This window comes from Podarcis liolepis (assembly GCF_965112155.1).
Source record: "Podarcis liolepis genome assembly, chromosome: 8".
Lineage (NCBI taxonomy): Eukaryota > Metazoa > Chordata > Lepidosauria > Squamata > Lacertidae > Podarcis > Podarcis liolepis.
In genome coordinates, this window is record NC_139560.1 from 87,510,066 (window position 1) to 87,532,055 (window position 21,990).

General features: G+C 40.4%; 1 protein-coding gene across 2 annotated transcripts in view; it reads left to right on the forward strand.

Annotated features, from left to right (window-relative positions):
- CFAP61 (cilia and flagella associated protein 61) overlaps window positions 1–21,990 on the forward strand; it is a 139,340-nt gene that overhangs the window by 109,384 nt on the left and 7,966 nt on the right. For both annotated transcript variants that reach the window (XM_083519052.1, XM_083519053.1), the window contains 4 exons: window positions 6,643–6,935; window positions 10,449–10,776; window positions 11,466–11,557; window positions 12,093–12,298. In XM_083519052.1, coding sequence (XP_083375178.1) covers window positions 6,643–6,935; window positions 10,449–10,776; window positions 11,466–11,557; window positions 12,093–12,298 — 919 coding nt within the window. The remainder of the gene's footprint in view (window positions 1–6,642; window positions 6,936–10,448; window positions 10,777–11,465; window positions 11,558–12,092; window positions 12,299–21,990) is intronic.

Sequence of the window (21,990 nt, forward strand, 5' to 3'; positions counted from 1 at the left end):
GGGGTGGGCGAGTGTGGGGACCTCCCTGGTCCTGAATGGGGTAACTGTGCCCTGAAAGGCCAGGTGCGCAGCCTGGACTCACAGCTGTACATGGAGGTGCAGGTCAATTCTGTGTCCAGGGTAGCTGTCTATCTGGTATGCCAACTGAGACCCTACTTGCCTGCACCCTGTCTCACCAGAGTGGTACATGCTCTGGTTATCTCCCGCTTTGATAACTGCAATGCGCTCTATGTGGGGCTACCTTTGAAGGTGACTTGGAATCTACAACTAATCCAGGATGCGGCAGCTGGACTGGTGACTGGAGGTGGCTGTCAGGACCATATAACACTGTCAGAAGGAAGGGGAAATAATGCTTTCTGCATTGAATTAAATAGGTTGTTACTGTCAATACCTGCTTTGAATCATTGGGGGTGGGGATAGTTTACCTTTTACCAGTGGCGTAGCGTGGCTTGTCAGCACCCGGGGCAAGGCAAGTAATTTGCGCCTCCTACCCCATGGATTTGCGCCCCCTAACCCCCAGATGTTGCGCCCGGTGCGGCCGGGCCCCCCTGCACCCCCCACGCTATGCCACTGCCTTTTACTTAGATCCAAAAATAGGCAGCAGGAAGTTTCTGAGCCAACGAACATATGGAGGCTGGTCCAGGGCAAATGGGGCACTGCTGCAGCAACATCAGTTTGCCCTCAGCTCCCCCCCCCCCCGCCCTGCTTGCCACCTTAATGACAAGTGCTGTCTGTCAGCTTCCTCCTCCTTAGACTCAGTGTTGCCTTTCGTAGAACTCAACAGAGAGGAGGAGAGCAACAAATGACTCTGGCTTCCCCTACCATGGGCCTCCCTGCTTTGCGCCCCACCAGTCCCCATGGGCATGAGCTACCACTGCAAAGAACCACATCTGTGCTGGAGCTTTCCCTGTTCCGCTGGGCCCCATGAGAAGCTGCTCCTAAGAGGGCCAAGAACTTCCAGGGTGGTGTGTGACGTGACGGGAGAGACTACAGCCCGGGAGAGAATATCATTAAGAAGAGACCACTCTTGTCATGTGCTTCTTCATTGTCTGTGGCAGTGTGGATAAAAATCATTATGTTAGTGATCTAGGAAGTCTTTATGCATTGTACCAGGGACTTCCAGGCTTGGGAGGAACCCTCCCTTTACCTATTGTACTAGATTTCCCTGTTAGAATTAAGCAGGAGATAGCTATTATAATTCTGATTCTAATGGTCATTCTTAAGTTTCCATTCATTTTCAATAATGCTAAGTGGGTGGATGCAAGAAGCGAAACTGCTTTAATGGATCACTTATTTTTCTATTTACCCAAATGCAGCTTGTAGCTCTTCTAAAAACATGCTTGAAGGAATGTTATAGCTTTGAAATTGTTGTACATACATCATGAAGCACAGAAACTGTAGCTCCAGCTAATGTGCTTTCTTTTTAATGTGATTTTTGCAAGCCTAAGAATTCGGGTCATACTAAGATGCCAAGGAGTGTGGTGGAGTCTCCTCCTTTGGAGGTCTTTAAGCAGAGGCTTGACAACCATATGTCAGGAGTGCTCTGATGGTGTTTCCTGCTTGGCAGGGGGTTGGACTCGATGGCCCTTGTGGTCTATTCCAACTCTATGATTCTATGATTCTAAGATCATGAAAGTTTTGTATTCCCAGTTATAGGAAATGAGTGAGATTCTCAGTAGTGGGACATGAGCATCTAATAGCAAGCCATAAATCCATTATAATGGGCTTTATTTATGATTGCTGTAACTTCTCTGAATAATAAAGTTTTTCTCTCAAATATGTTTTCATGTAGTTAAAGCATATTTGGAAAATATTACGATTCTATTGGATTGATATACAGTGGTACCTCTGGTTATGTACTTAATTCTTTCCAGACGTCCGTTCTTAACCTGAAACTGTTCTTAACCTGAAGCACCACTTTAGCTAATGGGGCCTTCTGCTGCCGCACAATTTCTGTTCTCATCCTGAAGCAAAGTTCTTAACCCGAGGTACTATTTCTGGGTTAGCAGAGTCTGTAACCTGAAGCGTATGTAACCTGAAGCGTATGTAACCCGAGGTACCACTGTAGTTTATTCTGCAATTACTATCTAAAAGGCATACATAGGATGTTTATAATATATTGAAAACATTATTTCTTGAGGTCACATAGAGAACATTATTTGTCTTGTGGCAAGTAAACGTAAATTTAAATTGCCTTCAAAAATAAAGGATTTATGCTAATAGGAGTGTTGTTGTACTGTAGTTAAAGAAGACTGTGGGTCCAATAATGGATAGTGACAAAAAGGATGTTAACCAAATTCCCACCTGTTCAAGGTGTAAAGCCCTAGAATACTCTATCTAGAACAACTGTAGCACTAAAATTTCCTCACTGGATGAAGGGGGCTTGCTTTTTGCTTTTCCCCCTCTGGTATCTCAATTCTGGTCCATGAGGATTAAAATGAGGAGTTTTCTCCTTTCCAGAACTTTGGTTTCTTATTTCCTTTTTTCTTGAGCATCAGGAACAGCCACACATAGAGAAAGATACTTGGTGGTGTGGGTGTTAATTCCTTTGGGGAAGAGCAATCAGAGAAGAATCCCTTCCTTCCCTCTACGCTCCCCCCCCCCCAACATTCCAATATTTTCTCTGTTTGACTTGCTTGCACATTTGTTCATAACTGAGAGACACTTTGCTTATGCTATTTTGCACACAGGACTATGTGGTCCTTTTGTTGGAGACAGACAGGGTGATGTGCCTGCTTTGGTTCAGCTAATTGGATTTGATGACCTTTGAGTCCCAGCTCTGTGGGTGGAATTCAGTGTTGTGCTTTTCCTGTCATTCCATCTGCACAAGCATTCCTGCTTGCCAGAAGGAATGACACACACCCCACTTTCCCCATGCACAGTTCTGGGGTTTTTCCTGACACCCCCCCCCCCGAGCCAATGTGAGGCACACATATGGAGGAGAAGGGGGAAAGCCCTGTGGTGCAAGCAGAAGTCCTTGTGCAGGACTTCTGCTGACAAGGCTGTTTAGGTCAATCCTGCCCTATGATGCTTTATGCATGAATCAATTTAAGATACAGTAGCTCGCCTTTTTCTGACATGTCAAGTTACTTAGATTTGTAGCAGGTTGGCAATATAGTTCTCTGTGTTATGGTGCAAATGCTGGCTCTTTATGCTCATAATGTGTTATTCACTACTGCAGAACATTAAATTGTTAATGTTGATCTTGTCATAGTGACACATGCCCTGGTTACATCCAGATTTGACATCTGCAAATGCACTATGTGGGGCTTTCCCTTCAGTAAGCTTCCGTTGGTGTACAATGCAGCAGTGTGACTGATTTATAGGGGCTTGGGTGTTTGAGTTTGGTTCCGGCTCAATTCAATGTGCTGGTTCTTGTCTTCGGAGCACTGAACAACTTGGAACTCTCTCCTCTTACATGAACCTGAACACATACTGCAGCTGACAGGTGAAGCAAGGGCAGCCCTACCATGAGCCACACTGAGCCACATGGCTCAGGTGGCCTATAGAGATGGATGGAGCATCATGTACCCAATCTGCTGTCCATAGGGTCACTTGCCACCATTGCTTCCATGGCAATGTCTTGTTGGCTGGCTGGCCACCCAACTGCTGTTGCTCCTCCTATGGCTGCTTGGATGCCAGCCAACCCACCACCCAACCTGCTGTCTGCCTCTGCATGCTGCTATGTTGCTAGCTATCAACCAGTCAGCAAGGCTTCTGCTGAACTCTGTTGACCTCTTGCCCTATCCTTTGCTCTTCCCCAGAGCAAGGCATTCTGGGTGTCGTGGCCCCAGCAAACACCTGCAGCACCTGCTGCCAGCTGGGAATTAAGTTTGAAGTTATTTTATATTTTAAAATAATTTTCCGTCATCATTACAAAGCAATAGAGGTGAAGGTGTTTTCAAGGCCACCTCACACACAGATGCAGCACTGTGACCGTTGGGCTAGCACAATAAAAGAAGTAAGCTGCTGGGAGGATGTCTTGCATCTCTGTGCTGAGGTCTAAGAATTTACTGGGCTCTGAGTCTGAAGAGAGACTCCCCAAATACCTCTTGGAGGTGGAAGGTCTCCCTCAGAGAAAGCAGAGACCAAACTCTTGAGTGCCTCTGTGGTTCACAACTAGAACCCTGCCTCTTTAAATTCCTGAAACTTCACTTGTGTTGGGCTTTGGCAATCCCCAGTCCTTTGGGGGTGTAAGTGTTCAAATAAGTTTTGAACCTTATCAGAACAACATCTGACTTCGCTGGCAATGAGCTCTCCTAGAGGGCCTGCAGAAGCTAATACTGACCCAGATCATTCTACCTGGAAACTTGCCATCCATTTTCATTGCTGAAAATCGGCTGTTGAATTTCACCCTCCTTTCTTAGCACCTTATGGCTTCTTTGGAATAAAACAACATAGACATATACAATTGTTTTCTTCACCTTGTTCTGAATGGTGAGAAATCCAGTACAATCTTTGCTGGCTCTGATTCTTCTGAAAATGAGAAAACTACAGTCTTATTTATTTATCTTATTTGTACACAGCTTAATGTAAATAGAATTTCTAAGCTGTTTACAAAGAATATAAAATGTTCGTTAAAATTTACACTGTTTTGGAGAGATATATGTATGAAGTAAATATTTTTTTAAAATGCAACTCCAAAGCAACACCACTCATGCCTTTTTATGAAGGACTGGATTGTGGTCAAATTCCAAAACTATTTCTTTGTTACTTACCCTAATTCAGCAGTGTTAACATAGCAGAATATCTTCAATACTACTTTTGATTTTATAGTAGGATTTGAAATGAATATTGCTTTGTAGCATCTCTACAGTACTGCCAACAGTGAATAAAATAGTCCCAGACAATTCTCATGGGTGTCAGGACTGTCACAACAAAATAATTAGAAAACTTAATACTACTGAAAGGAATTGTTTTGACCATTCTCTAATTTGGAATATTTTTAAATGTATCAGGAATCAGTTTTCTGTAAAGAAGAAAAGCAGCCATAGGGAGTTCATATTGTACCTCCAGCTAAATGCTAATTACATTTAATCAACTTTTTGCTCATCCAAAAGGGTGCCCCTGTTTAATTAGGTAATAAATGGTAATTTTTTAAAAAATATTTTTAATGCAAGTGCTTATAACAGCTTCATATGGTGGGTGTCATCTCAAAGAGGCATCCCCCCTCACACATACAACAGAAAAAGTATTCTAATATTAATCTTGCTGTAATACAAACATTGCTGCCTGGAGCTCCTTTGGGAGGAAGGGCAGGATAGTAATTTTACAAGTAAAATAATAAATATATAACTTGAAAAATAAAGCCTTTTTGCTTCATAAATATGTTTTTAATTAATATGCACATTTAATTTCTAAATCAGCTAAACCAGGGGTGGCTGGTGCCCATCGGGAATGGTGCAGCAGAAGGCAAGGAGGCCAACAGCAGATGGAGCCAAAGACAATGATAGCCTGAGCCAACTAATTCTGGTTTTGTCCCCATCTCCCTGCCGAGTTCTGCAAGGGCAACACAGAGACTAAGGAAGAGGAAGATGATAGCCAGGGCCACCCCCCTGAGTCGCTTATAAGTAAAGAGGCAGGCAGGTGTGGGTTGGTTGAAGACAAACTTAAGTTGATGGGGCAGTACCCCATTTGCTCTTATGGACCAGCCTCCACAGAAGTAAACCAGGCCATTGACTAAGCTTTCTTTAATCAGGAGTTAGCCCTAATTTGTACACCATGTGAGCATAATGGAAACTTATGAACATGGCAATCCCTTTCTTTCAATGGGCAAAAGAGAATTACATGCCTAACTTTTTGTTTTAAATTAAGTGGGATTAAGGACCACTTTACAAATTGTGAGGCAGCAAACCCAAGTTTACCACTAACAACTGCAGCTAACCAGGGCTCCTGAATAAGTTCCCTGTTCATTTCTCCTGTGCATCTAGCCCATTCACACTTTATTTAGGACCTACGCCCCAAAATACAGTATAATGCTAGAAAGCTTAACTTTGCTTGGAATGAGCCCTATACATATTTATTAGACAGGCCTTCAGTTTCTTTGGGTTTTCCTACAGCAAGTCCCCAACTCCTTAAGTGAATGTTCCCGGCCCATTGTGGATTTCATTATATTTGACCAAGGAAAAGAAACACGAGGAAATGGTAGATATGTAAGAAACACACATTTTTTTTCCTGGTTGATGAGAGAGAATGATGAGAGAGAATCCTCTGAGTTCTGATAGCTATGTTACTTCTTCTTCTCTCCCCTCCCCCGATTCCCCATATCCTTTTTGCAGGACTTTTAATTTTTATTTGAAAGTACTGTAACCAAACAAAAGATGAGAAATGGCTGGGTAAAGGAGCTTGCTAAAGGCCCCCCCCCCCCCGAAAAAAAAAGGTTCTCAGACTAAAGGGTTTCAAAATCTGGAGGCATAATTAATGTCCAATTCTGTGTTACGTGCTTGCTACTTTGTCGGATGTATTCTGTAGAGTCTTCACTAAATTATCCTAGCAACTGTTGCTAGGTAACATTGTTTACTTCATAGCATCAGAGCAACAAGAGGGTCACAGATCAGTTCAGTATTATTATCATCTGAGTTACGCTAATAAGGTTTTTATTATATGTCTTAAATTATTTTTTTCTCTTTTCTGCCCTCCCAGGGAATGTTATTGTCTATGGGAATACAATTGACATTTACACTACTATAGCAGCTCTCTTATCATTAGGAATTAAGGGCAGCCTCATACATCTTGTGCATCCTCCATTATGCTCAAATGTTACTTCTCTTAATAACAACGCAATAGAAAATGCTGTCCAGAGAGCCCTGTCCAGAGCTGGTGTGACTGTGTATCATGACAGTCTGCTGGCTCAGTGGAATGATGGCACCCACCCAGACCCAATTGAGTTTGCATCTTTCACTACTAATACAAAGCCATTCAGATTGCAGTGTTCTGTAAGTATATATGTCTTTGTTATGTAACATCCTTCCATTAAGCAGAGCCACTGAACTATTGAATTAAAAGGATGCAACAATCCACAGGGACATCCTCTTGTACAATGAAATGAAAAAGAGCTGTGCAGGGGCATTTCCTTGTGGTGGCTGAATTTTTAAAACACAAATCAACTTTTAAAATAAATTTTCATAACTTGTTTTTATTTTAATGTTCATTTAAAAATGTCTAATAAATGCATGTAAACATTGCTGCTTTCTGAGAACTGAGCCCATGTCAGAATGATAATTAAAGGTATTGCTTTGCCAAATTGTCATGAAGTTTAGGTTTTGATGCAAAAGTTGCTGGTAGAGAGGTGGGAAGATCCACCAAAAAACCAACCCTCTACTGTTCCCTGTGCCTATTTTTTCACATCTAAAGCAGTCAATGTTTCTCCATTCTTCCTTCAGCAGTCCCTGCCCTTGAAAGAGTCAGAAGCTAATCAGGAATCATTTAGTAAATACTGATACCACGTGAAGCTATATGATTATGTCATGCTAGATGAAGCCTTTTTCATCGCCCTCACTCTGAAGGTGAAGGTGTGCATGGAAGGAGAAAATGCTTCCACATTCTGTTTGTGGTTTCAACGTCCTCCAAGCCTAGCCCTGTGCAATTATATTTGACCAGCTGAGAAAAAGAATGTGGATCTAGATGCACATTCGGAATCAACACCCTGTTAAATATTAATACAATGTAGGTGAATGATATCATCACTTGGATGCCCATCTGGATACAGATGTTCTCCATCTGTATTTCATTATTTTCAGTGGACATACATTCAGATGATTATCAAAATGCACACATTATGGTCAAGTACATTTGACAGGTGAGAAATGACTTAACTGAGGAATTAAATTAATGTATTCTCCCCCCCCCATTAAAATAATATAATTGGTGTTTTGATTAATTATTTGGTTTAAATGTTGATTAGAGTCAACTGATGAATTAAATTAATACTTGGGGAGTGCTTAGGAAATTGTAACTATATGCTATGTTTTTGGTTTTGCTTATGTTTGTTTATGCTAATAATGAAAGGAAGAAATAGATAAATTAATGGATTACTGTGTTTTGTACATAAGTCAGAAATTTATGGAGCAGTAAGATCTCAGTTAAGATGTCACCAAAAAGATACCCAAAGGGGAAAGAGTCCCAGGAAGAACAGTATGGGTTTCCTAATTTACAAAGCATTTCAGACAATAAACAGAGCAATTTAATTTAAGAAAATTACAGCACAAGGCTATCTGCCTTCCCTATTCCAATTTGCTATGGCAATCAAACCATTCACCATTGCAACAATGGAAGATTCACAAATACGAGGGATCAAGCTTAAAATGGGTCAGATTAGGATCTTCCTATATACAACTGATGCCACATTGTCTTTAGAAAGCCCTAGGGAATCTTTAAATCATGGGTTCCAAATAATTGACAAGTATGGAGCTGTATCAGCATATAAAATACACAATCAGAAAGTGGAAATTGTTTCACTTGGGGTCCCTTTGCTCAACATTATACGCTGGAAATTAGTAACCAACTGGTTATACACATATGTATAAAATTAGGTAACAATATCAAAAAGAGAGGGAACTATTGTTAAAAAAAAAAGTGGATTTTTGTAAATAGGAAAAACTGAATTTGTCATGAATGCCTCAGATAAATGCTATCAAGACTGCGATCATACAATGAATACACAGGAACTAAAAGTTTGGCAGAAAATTCTTGATAAATGTATATAGCAGGATATGTCTCACAAGAGTAACCAATAATACTAGCTGAATTTGATTAAAAATATGGCTTGTACAAGATAGGATAAAGATTCATATCAGTTGGACAACTTAATGCCCCATTTGAAACATTAAGGTGAACGTCTAAAAATGAGAGGGGAAATTTATTAAAACAAAGTTAAATTCCACATTCATTATTGAAAAAATGGGTCAAGTACAAATGGGAAATTTTGTACTTTTATCTATATTAAGTCATCGTATCTGAGTCAATCAGCTGTTGGATTTTTTTAACTTGGAAAAACATGTGATATATAAATTTGGGTATCTAGTAAATAATGGACTGATGTTAATAAGACATGTAATTAGTCAAAAAAAACAAGAGAACAGATTTTCCCATGGTTCCAATATCTGCTGTCTAAATTTGTAGGTTCAACCTGTGTGGTAAGGTATGGTTCCTTGGGGGGAAATTACATCAGATAATATGGCAAATAGTATTTCGACCAAAAATTATAGTTAATGGATTTAGGAAAAGGGACTCAGTAGTCAGAACAAGGTGGAAAAGAGATCTGGGGTTTAGTATTTCCATGCAGAAATTGGTCAAGATTTGGATCTCTGTGAGAGAATCCTCACTCAGCTTATCAGTAAGAAAAGCTCAATATAAACAGCTTTTATGCTGGTACTTAATTTGAGCTAGGTTCAATAAAATCTACTCATAAATCATTTTAAATGCTGGAAGTGCTCAGCTAAAACTATGCAATTATTACATATGTGGTGGGAATGTCGAGTCACCTATGATTTTCGGAGGAAAATTATACATATAATAATAGCAGTGACAAAATTTACTTTGAGACTGCCCCTTGTGCTGATCTTATTGAATTAGATTAAGAGAATATCACTGGAAATTTGATATCTCTATTCAAGAGAATCAACATGGTGGACATATGTCAGACCATGTATGTCTTTAGATTATGGAACATTTTGGCCAGATCCACCTCTACTGATAAATAAATGAATAAATCTATTCCAAGTTGTATCAAAAGATTCAGTGTTTGTTATTTCCAATTGCCCTAAACAGAACAAGTCTGTTTTTTTCTGCTGGGCTATGCTATGCTCCACACCCTTTCATACCATGACAATGTCCAAGGAGACTTCCATTTTTTAGCAGCCTCAAGCCTACCTGCTATTATCAAGCAAATAATCAGATCCTTGAACAACAGAGCTTTATTTAAGCTAATAAGTGCTAATTGGATCCATCAATATTTCTCACCCCATAATTTCTGAGATCTCCTTAAAGACACATAACTAAAATGCATGAAGCAGTAGTCATTCCCAATGCATATGAAAATATGTGCCTAGGTTGTTGCACCTTCTCTAACATATGTGTGGACTTGATAACTTGATGTCCCTCAATGGGGCACAATAACCCTTTATGGCAGGGATGGGGAACCTCCCGCCCAAGGGTCACATTTGGTCTGGCATAAGTCCCAATTTGGCCCACAAGCCATTTTCTCCAAACCATAACTATCATATGTGACGTTAGGTGTGAGACAGGTAGAGGTGCAACTGCATCAGCTGTGTGACAGAGTTCCCCATGGGAATTGCACAGCTGACCCCTGCAGATTCCAGACTCAAAGTCCCTGCCCCTTAGCTGAAAGTAGGTGCCTTCAAGCATGATGATTAGTGTAGCTGCATCTGAAGGACACCATCTTGGCGCTGCCTGTTTTATAGGATGACTAATTACTGCCTTATTTTTAGGCATTCTTTAACTTTACTGAAAAGAGAGTGGATTATGAGACCTTCAAGGCAATTAATGATGCATGCCTTGTTTACGACGGGAGGCTTGTGATTGATACCAACTTCCATACTAATGATATCGCCATCAGAGCTGCAGGTTCTTTAACCAAGTTCTCCAATATATACTATGCCAATGAATGGACACACAGCAATTTCAGCTCAAAGGAGGTTGGCTTCCAGCTTGCTGCAACCATGCTAAATCTTTTTGATCCAACTCTGGAGCCAGTTTTTGAACCCCCAGAAGATTTGGATAGACTCATCCCTATATACAAGGGGTGCAAAGTTCAAGGTGGGCCAAGAACATTCCTTTTCATTGTCTAGCATTTCTATAATATTTTCATCTTGTGCAGCATGAAATGTGAAGTGGAGGAAATGAACATTTCTATAAGGCAGGGGTAGTCAACCTTTTCATACCTACCACCCACGAATGCATCTTTCTTGGTGGTAAAATTTCCTCACCGCCCACCAGTGCTCGATGGAAGGAGGATTCAGCTTGTGCCGTAGAACCCCAAAAAGTCCACCCAGAATCCTGAAACACCCACTAGTGGGCGGTAGGAACCAGGTTGACAACCCCTGGTATAGGGTGTATGAAGTATCAGTTTAGAAAAATATTTTTCCTATATCTTAATATCAGGAGGATTTTTTTCCCCAGGCAGAATTTTTTCTCATGAACATCTGACATAGATGTCAAGTGCAAATTCATATATAGATATAGTTCCATGCCACCACTATCACTGAGCTGTGTAAGATTCCAGGGGTTCTAGGTGCTTACACATGGTTCAGATGAACCTATGAAACAACAGCAAGGTACTACCTGTTCTTGCTCCAATCACCATGGCATTGTTTTAGAAATAACAAAAAAAATGTAACAAAGAGTTTAACGTGGAATTATCATATTTTATGATTAACAAATTAGCTGTCATATATGCTGGCAGCCATTATAGAGATCTTCACAACACCTCTCATTGCTTCTGACAGGTGGTGTTCTACCTGGAAAATATAATTATGTGCATATTTTTAAACCTGGAATTCCCTCTCGCTTGGATGTACAAGAATCCCAACCTAATTATGTAAGTTCTAAAAATATGTGAGTCGTGTAAAGCAGGCCTATGTGATCTGGTACTGCTGCAGCTTTCAGTTTTCTAGGAAATCTGTGGCTGTATTGTAAGCCGCACATAGCGATGCAATGATAGTGAAAACTTTACCACCTGAACTTCTCTGTGTATTTAGGGTAAGGTGACAACCTTACTCAGTGCCCTCCAGTGTTGTGGGTGACCTGGTGTATGTCTTCTTCAGTAAAAACACAGGACATGAAGGGTGATATTCAGTGACAGTCCTACTCGGAGTAGATTCACTGAGGTTGCCAGATATAGGTCTGCTCTGAGTAGGACTTAGCTGAATACCACCCTTAACATTTAACTACAGCTAATTTTGCATCGAATAGCAAGACAGACGGTGTTATTGTGTATAACCCACAACTTCCTAGATATCCAAGAGTATTGATGATAAAACACCTCAGAGTTTGCTAATCCCTCTTTAGCAATATGCTGTCCAACTTTGTTTTCCTCTGTCTGCTGTCACAACTCTTTTCTTAATTTATCACAGGGGATGGCAATCACAACAGGAGATGCGATAAAGGGAAACTACTTCAGAATACATGTCAACCAGTACAGTATGATAGAAACAATTACCTGCTTTTCAAAGGATCCTGTTCCTGTCTCCAACTACATCTGTTTATTTGCACAGCACGAGCGTCTTCTTAATAATCTTTGTTCTCGCTGGAGGGAAGGACTGATCACAGATCTCTACAGGTGAGTTAATTTTAGTATATAAAGTCTGTCTTAATTCAGTTATTATTGGGGCACTTTTGGCAAAGCTCCTCCTCCTGGTTGTAGGCAGGAGCAGAAATAAGAACCCCTGTCTGGTTAGATGAACACAAGGTCCATGGAGAGCACTGCACAGATAAATCCCAGCTCCCCTGGTACTGCCGGACTAATTGATTTATCATTCATTTATTTAACAGTTACACCTCACTTTTCCTTCCAGGAACTTAATGTTTCAATGTGAGCCAATGGATGCTGAATGAGTGTACAAGTGTCGCAGCAGTTTTAGCAATCTGGTTTGCATTGGGGTGTGTGTGTTTTTTTAATATTTACAGTGCTATTCCAATGAAACTTGAGCTGACTTCAGCATGGTTTATGTTATGTACTGAAGTTCTCACCCTGGGCCAGCAGGGGGATACTGTAGATAGATTTCACTCAGGTCCACATATGCAAATAAGGGATCGAAAGTGACTTTCAGTGATTGGATAGTTACAGAAAGTGGTTACTGTTGCGTTCTAGTGGAGCTCTATATAAACAGCCCTTCAGTTCAGTTCTGTTCTGGCCTGTGAATAAACAAGAGCTGTTTGAAGAATCGCTGTGTCGTCTGATATGTTCACCCACAACTTAACTGTTTACCATGGAAATGTGGCATACACATAAAATGATGAAGCTGCTGGTGATAAAGGCATTGTCCTCTTCCCTGCCCCTGCTCTCCACTAATCCTCACAACAAGCCTGTGAAGTATGTTACACTGAGAGTTGGTGGCTGTCCCAAAGCCACTCTGTGAGCTTCATGGCTGAGTGAGGAACTGAACCCAGGCCTCCTTATAGTAAGAATCTAGTCCATTTCTTTGATGGTTTGTAGTATAGAGCAAACACTATTAATATCTTAACCGATCTGCATTCAATGCTGGTGATGGAAATTCCCAAGATCAGTATGCTTTGAGACCATGGGTGGTGTTCAATTAAGTTTTACTCAGAGTACACCTCTTAAAATCAATGAATACATCTAATTTACATCCATTAATATCAGGAAGCCTACTCTGAGTAAAACCTAGTTGACTACTACCTCATGCTACTTTTTCTAGAAAAAGAGGTGCCAGAACTCACCTCATACTCTTATAATGGCAATGATGCCCACCTGAGAGGTGCTGGAACTGAGTTCTGGCAAGTTCCAGATGAAAAAAATGCCCTGCAACTAATACTCATGCAAGTAAAGGTAAAGGACCCCTGGACAGTTAAGTCCAGTCCATGGGGACTCTGGGGTGTGGTGTTCATCTTGCCTCAGGCCAAGGGAGCCGGCGTTTGTCCACAGACAGCTTTCTGGGTCATGTGGCCAGCAGGACTAAACAGCTATTGATGCATGGAGGACCCTGACGAGTGCTGGAGCACACAGAAACGCTGTTTACCTTCCTGCCACAGTGGTACCTGTTTATGCAAGTATTCTGTGCTGGCTTGCCTGTTACCTGCAAGACAGCAGAGATGGTTGTAGCAAGCAACATAAACCTCTTGAATTTTTTACATAATCCTGGTAGTATCATTAATGTCACAATAGCGCAAGGAAATTTATCAAAATATCCAATTTACATAGGCATCTATTCAACAGGGAGGTCACGGCATCTTTCTTGCTTTTTGGAAATAGGGTTGTGGATTATCTAATTGTATAGTTTCCTTGGGCAGGAAATACAAAAATATTATATTGGCTTATTTATTTATTTTTGGCTTGTTTTGTTTAATTTTTATTGTAGCTTTCCCCATGGTTGGAGGAGATAACAAGTTTAGGAAAAAGATACAATAAAGTTAGTACTGTATACCACCCCTTCAGAACTTCTGGCTCCTTCTGAAAAGGATTTTTTTTTAATTCCAGGAAGCATTTTAATTGAAATTTTATTTTATAGTTTTAGCTGATTTTTCTTTTTATATTGTGTCTTTAGAAGCTGCTTAGAGACTATTGTAATTAAGTAGTATATAAATTGTTTTAATAAAGAAATAAAATTTGTCAGTAGTACTGTTAAGTTTCATATGCATACTTTTTGTCTCTTTTTTTTTGTAAGGCAGAAGAGTGCTTATTTTCATCCTTTTGTAGCAGGATTATATTTTTCCTCTACACAAAATCCATTGCCAGGAATGAACTCAGTAAAACAGCTGTCACCTGGGAGTTAATTTGCCTGTCTGTGACATGCAAATTATCTTTTAAATTAGAGGCCATATCTAACCATGAATTTTCTCACTGCCTTGCACTCATCAGGTTGAAGTCTTTAACCCTGTAGAGCTAGATTTCATGATAGCAAAATTGTTTCAAAATTAATTAAATTTCTAAATTTAACAGTGACAACTAGGCCACAACAGACATGCATCCTATGAGTTCTAACAGTGTGACTTATCCTGTATTGCATATACAAGTTAGACTGTTGTACCTCAGTTGAGTTCATGATGTTAGCTACACTTTTATGGAGCTTTTCCTTTACATTTGATAGTTACCCCTGCACTGGAAACGTAAATTGATTTCAGTTTTGTAAAATTGCTTCAGCAATTTGGAAAGTAGGCATGGTAATGCACTTTTGAATATCAGTGCAGATAATTATCATTCCTTGAAGTATAGTGAGATTTAGAATGAAATCATACTCACAAATGAATCCCTGTTCTATTTGATATCAATGCGGCACAGCTACAAGTTCCAGTACCCACTTCCCAGTTGTCTCTCGGGAGACATACAAACACAATCCCCTTTGTCTAGTTGCAGGTACCAAAGGCATGATTTGAATCAGATGCAGACCACTTGGTAATCTCTCAGCCAATGGAAGCTTGCTCTGCGTGGCTAATTGGTTGCATTTTAATGCACTTTGCCCATTGCCCATTGCATGTAACATGAGCTTCCTAGTGTTGCACCCACCTGGACTATTGATCACTGGCATGTTAAGATTAACACATGAATGAGTCATACATGGAAATATTACATGTGTAAGAGCTTTTCCTGTGGCCCATATCCTATATAAGTGAGACCTAGAGGAGTTTGGCAATACTCTCATATTTCCAAATGCTATCTACTCATACACTTGTATGGTATTTGATCGTTATGGGTAGAATCAAAGTGCATATAATAATACTTCCATTGGACTATGAAGAGGATGTTAAAGGTAAAGGTACCCCTGCCCGTACGGGCCAGTCTTGACAGACTCTAGGGTTGTGCGCTCATCTCACTCTAGAGGCCGGGAGCCAGCGCTGTCCGCAGACACTTCCAGGTCACGTGGCCAGCGTGACAAGCTGCATCTGGCGAGCCAGCGCAGCACACGGAACGCCGTTTACCTTCCCGCTGGTAAGCGGTCCCTGTTTATCTACTTGCACCCGAGGGTGCTTTCAAGCTGCTAGGTTGGCAGGCGCTGGGACCGAATGATGGGAGCACACCCCGCCGCGGGGATTCGAACCGCCGACCATACGATCGGCAAGTCCTAGGCACTGAGGTTTTACCCACAGCGCCACCCGCATCCCTGTCCCCCCGCGTCAATGTTGTTAAGAAATTTCGTGATAGGACTTCCGGGTTGGCGCCTCTGGCAATGGCGGATTTCCTCCGATCGGGAGGAATCCGCTCCGTGGAAAACAGGGTCTGAACCGCCACGGCGAGGCGGAGACCCATTAAAAACCACAGGCGGGAGAAGCCTGTGGACGTGGGATTCGGCTGGCACCTCTGCGCCCCCCCACTCGCGGGGAAACCCGGTTTTTGGGGATCCGGAGCGACGTGGGGTGAGTGGCGCGGTGCTTTGAATCGACTGCTTCTTTCACGGAGTGAAGCCGCTTTGCTGTTGCCGGAGAGCGCTGACTTTTTCCTGTGGACAATTGGATTTTAAACAACTGCCTGTGAGTAGAACGGAAAATTGGATTGAGAATTTTTTTAATTTGGCACTGAAGCGGGAAGGTCTAAACAGGAAGTCCGCCTTCCGCTTTTTGTAGATAGATTGAAGCAAAGACACGGTAAGCTAGAGTTTAGAAAATCGTCTGTAAAGGACCAAAATTTCATCATTTAAAATTACTGAACCCCCCTTGGAAGCAGGAGAAGAGGGGGGAACCTTTTTTAGACTGTTTAAACCTGCAGAAGAGAGAGTAAAGAAAGGCAATTTTCCACCGTCTTGAACCTGGGAGCGGGGTGTCAGGACAGACGTTCTGGGGAAGTTCATTGACTATGGACAAACGTTTTTGACAGATAGTTAAAAGAAGAGAAACATTTTGATTCCATTGTTCCCCTTCGCATTTAAAAGGAACAAAATATTGACAAAATATCCGAAAAATGAAAACTTTGTTACTAGATCTGCTTTAAAAAAAAAAAAGGATGGATACAAAAAGAAATTGTTTCCCCTAGAGGGAGCTTGTGAAACTGTTATTAAAACCGAACTGGGGAGCTTTGCAGCTGTAATAGATTAAGATCGTGGGACCAGACTTCGACCTTGAACAATAATGTACTCGGAGGCTCTGGTGCTTGCCTTTTGCAAGACAAGTGCTTTATTGGAACAGTTACATGAGAAGATGGATTTGATGACTGTTGCGATCAGAAATTTTGGACAGGCAGTGGGTACCTATATAGAACCCACTCAGGAATTAATCCAGGAATGTGCTTTGACAGATGAGATGAAGGAGGAGGCTGTTGCTGGAGGTGGCAGAGATGGAGAGAGCTGTGGCCCAGCAGGAACATGAGTTGTTGGATTTGACGAATGAACCTGGAAAAAGTCAGATTTGGAGAGATGGAGTTCTGTTTGGCTTGGAGATGGGGGGCTGGATGGACCCCCCCCCCCTATGCAGGGATGTTTTGATTTTTCAAGTCTGGCTTTGGGCTGGGGGGAGCTCGGAGTTGTGGGGGCCCTTAACTTTGGAGGGGCCTTGAAACATGCCTTCAAATACCACGTGGATTTCGGTGTTGACTATGGAAAAGGGGCTGAGTTGTCGAGAAGGGACAAAAATATTGTCAAGCTGGAGTCTCCCAGAGTGAAAGGAGCAGAAGACAAAGTAAAGTACAGGTATAAATATGAAGAAGACCTGCGGAAGGGACATGGAAAAGACTTAAGAGCCTTGGACATAAGGTCACCAGGTTGATGGACTAGATGGATGGGATAGAGAGGACTGACAAAACCCGAGACCATGAAGAAGAGACGATGGATGAAGATTGGAAGAAAGTTTTAAAAATTCATTTAGAAAAGTATTGTAAAATTAATGAGTATTAGAAAAATGTTGGAATGAAATTATTGGGCTTTAGCAGAAATGTTAAAAAGAATTACGTAAAAATATGTAATGGTTAAGAGAATTTGGTATAAATAAGATTTAAGTTTTAGGACTTTTTATGGTAAGATAAGGTTAAAATAGATTAAGGTAATTTAATGACAGAATATTGTGAAAGATGGAAAGGATTTGCTGAGATAATTAATAACTAGAATACAAAAAAGGGAGGTGCGAGGAGGTCGATGAAATAAGGTAATGACAGTTAAGGATCTGGGAATATTGGATTTGTTTTTAATTTTTTTGTTTATTTTTGCTTTTTGATTTTGATGTATTGTGTGTTTTGTTTTTTTTGTTTTTGACTTTGGTTTTTATTGATTTGTATTGTTTAATTGTTACTTTTATCTACTTTTTTCTTTCCTTTTTTTCTCTTGGTTTTTCCTTCTTATTTCTTTGTAACCTTAAAATTCTCAATAAATATCATTTTTCAAAAAAAAAAGAAATTTTGTGATAGAATTTTCTTCCCCTACCTCCATTTTTAATGAATTTTACAAGTGAAAATACATACAGAAAGGATAAAAACAAGAAGAGATTAACAAATTGAGTCAAGTAAAAGTTAACACAAACGTTAATAGAAAATGTAATCCACCTCTCCCATAATATACCTGTAATATATTTCCAATCAAAATATATCCAAGACGTTATTAAATCATCACTAACACTTCTGGCTGTAAATATTCTTCAGATTTAACCCTGTTCCAATAAAAAAGGAGATCAAGTGACAGAAAAACCATCTGTTGAGCGTATTTTCCAGTCTCACAGATGCCTAAAACATGTTCACTTATTCATCAAGGCAGTCTGCCACATTTTCCTCAGCCATTTGCTGAAACCTAGAAGCAAGTTGAATAACTCTTCCAATATTTTTCCAATTATACTCTAGTTGTTAATAATAAATTTCAACCCAAACACAATAGTAACTTTTTACAATGCCTCTTAGTTAGTTGTGAGTAATAGACTCTTAAATTATACAATTATAGTGTTATAGGGGAAAAATATTACAAAGATATCCCTAAAGCAAGCAGGGTGTGGGACACACAGTGTGAGGCTTTCCTTTTATTTTTACAGTACTGATAAAATATATGCATTAAAAAAGTCTACAGAGAGAATCCTCATTGCAATTAAGGGATTATATTAAACCTGGGATGGATGCTGAATATGAAGATTAGATGTAAAACAGACGTTCTAAACATCAGGCTTGTTGTTTACTTAAAGCCAGAACATGATGTGCAGTTCTGTGGAATCTGGTAGTTCCAAAGCATTATCAGGACATGTTTGTATTGAAAAGGATTCCACCTTAACGCTTCAGTTCACCCTGAAGGCTTCCTTAAGGTTGCCATCAATTTTCCTTTCTGTCAAAAAGAGAAGCTGTGAGCATGGCTGAATATGCCTAATGCCACTCAGTACACTTTGCACCCTAATTAGAGGTAAATAGGTGTGCATTTTTTGAAGAGACAGAATAAAGGCAAAGTAATACATGAAAGCCCTAACAGCTTTCCTATTCTGCTAGAATTAAATCCTAACCTTGAATCATACTATTCATACGTGTATAAAAGATAAATATAAATGGCCAATGAATATTTGGAAGCATTAGATCTTTATTTTCTGTATTACATCACCAGGTTTTTAATGAATAACTGTGCTCCTAATGAGCAGCTAGACTACCAAGAAATCCAGGGATTAGAATTTGAAAAGCTTCCTTGTACTAAAAATTTATGATTAGGTAAACTTGATTAGGTAAACCTTTGAGCAGTTGTTAATGTATATTCCATATTCCTGTCCTTTTTGAATGTCAATTGCAAACTGTTAAATAATATTTAGTGTTTATTTAGCCCTTTAATCTGCATAAAATGCTTTTACATGCATTGAGATCAGAGTTATTATCCCTGTATTGTAGACAGGAGACTGAGGGTGAGAAACACAGGTTATATTTAGCTAGAGGGTTTACTGGATTCAGGATTCAGATAGTCCCTCTCTCAGTGTCATCCCAAGCATGAATGACAGGACTCTTTCTGTAGTGTGCTTCAGATTTGGAATATATGTCAGGCCCCCTCCTTAAGCCATTTTTGTTAGAAACTGAAGACATTTTTATTTTAGCAGGCTGTAGAAATTTATTTTAGATCTTTCTGTTGCCTGATTTTGCTGCGATTTTCCGGATTCTTACCATTTGTTTTTACTTAATTGCTTCTGCATATCAGACATGCAAACCCACACAGTCTCAAGGAAATAAGCAAGAGGTTGTTGGGGGTTTTTTAGGCCGTAATTAATATTGAGGTGGTCAAACAAAATGACCAGGCTTAAAAAATCTAATTTAGGTCCTTCAAATGTCCCAAAATCAACTGTCCTCCTCCTCCTCCTCCTCCTCCTCCTCCTCCTCCTCCTCCTCCTCTTCTTCTTCTTCTTCTTCTTCTTCTTCTTCTTCTTCTTCTTCTTCTTCTTCTTCTTCTTCTTCAGCATCTACTTTCTTTTGCAGCAGTTGGATGGCAGCTCCTTAGCCAGCAGCACTTCACTTTGTGCAAAAAAGGTTGTCACAATCTCAACAGCCTTAGAAAAGGGATTTAGCTGCCTTCTCCAGTTAACTGTCCCACCCCAAAGGGCACTAGATAGGCTAGCCCATGGGTAGGCAAACTAAGGCCCGGGGGCCAGATCCTGCCCAATCGCCTTCTAAATCCAGCCTGCGGATGGTCCGGGAATCAGCGTGTTTTTACATGAGTAGAATGTGTCCTTTTATTTAAAATGCATCTCTGGGTTATTTGTGAGGCATAGGAATTCGTTCATTCCCCCCCCATATAGTCCGGCCCCCCACAAGGTCTGAGGGACAGTGGACAGACCCCCTGCTGAAAAAGTTTGCTGACCCCTGACCTCTTCCTTCAGTAGGAAACAGCTTACACACATTCTAAACAAGAAATAAAATATTTGGTCCCTTCCCTTTTCCTCAGGCAGCAGCATCCTTAGACTTGTGAATTCTTGAAGGCTTACAGATTTACACCTTGGTTCAGAGTAAATGTTGGGTGCCAGGGAGAATGTGATCCCTGGCATTTTTTTCATTGGCACTGGTCATATGTGAACCGGCTTTAAAAGAAGCAATCTCCCCCTTCTTGAATATTCATGAACATTAACTCATGAATATTAATAGCTGTTAACTCTGTAATTAGTACCAACGATATAGAAAATGAGAAACGCTCATTGTACCAGAATTAATCGATCTTTTTTATTAATAACATTTTTTCTATCCTCAAAGCAAGTGCTTGCTAAACCATCGTTCAGTAATTGGGAGAATTCCTGAAGGCTGACACCCTCCGCCCTCTCCCTCTTTCTACATGTGCTCACACGCCTTCTTCCCTTTCTGTCCCATAATTTGGGATTAGTGTTTCTTGCTGTGGCATCTGAATTAGACAAGCTGTGTTGGTCAGCTGCCCTACTTTGCCTACAAACCAAAAGCTAAAAACTACTTCAAAGCTCACTTTCACTTGCTGGTTTGAAGGCAAGGTATAATTTGTAATAACCATAGTTTGCCCATTTATTACATCATACCACCCTACAGTTATCTCAAACTATGGAAGGGAGGGGGGAAGGGAGTGCACAAGTCTGAAGCATAAGGAAAAGGTAGTGCTGTACACAAACCAGCAAGCATGATCCCAGTTACTAAATTACGTCTTAGTAAATACTTCCTTTGGTGTGCAGAAAAAACAAGGAAGCATTTTGGATAGAATGAGAGGACTGACATCTATCTGGCAGGGAATTCACAGGGAGAAGAAGGCTGCAGTAGTCGAGCTGAGAGATGACCAGAGTATAAAGCAAAATTTTGGCCAAATACAATCTGGTCATTTTTGCAAAGTTGGGCAGGGGCAGTACTTTTTTTCTAGAAAAATAGGTGCCGGTACTCACCATGAAGTTGTTACAGTAAGTGCCACACTTTTTAACAACAAAAAAGAGGCACTGTGTTAAGTTGTGGGTGAACATATCAGCGATTCTTCAAACAGCTCTTGTTTATTCACAGGCCAGGACAGAACTGAACTGAAGGGTTCAGTCAGCCTGCTTATATAGAGCACCAGTACAATGTAACTGTAACAATTTTCTAAAACTATCCAATCACTGAACATCACTTTTGATCCCTTATTTGCATAACTATCTACAGTATCCCCCTGCTGGCCCAGGGTGAGAACTTCAGTACATAACACACTGGTACTGCATACTCTTTGAGTACCCCTGAAAAAAGCACTGTGTTAGGGGGAAATGAAATGTTTTGGCAATGTAGAAAGCAAATGAAAAGGATCGTTAAAGCCAAGGCAATTGTTATAAAAAACAAAGTCAAATAAGTTATCATTAATAATAATACTTTTGTTACACAACCTCAAATCAAATCAGAGATCTTCAGGTAGTTACTGTCCTCTGGCATCTAGTAAATGTGGATGGGTCCAG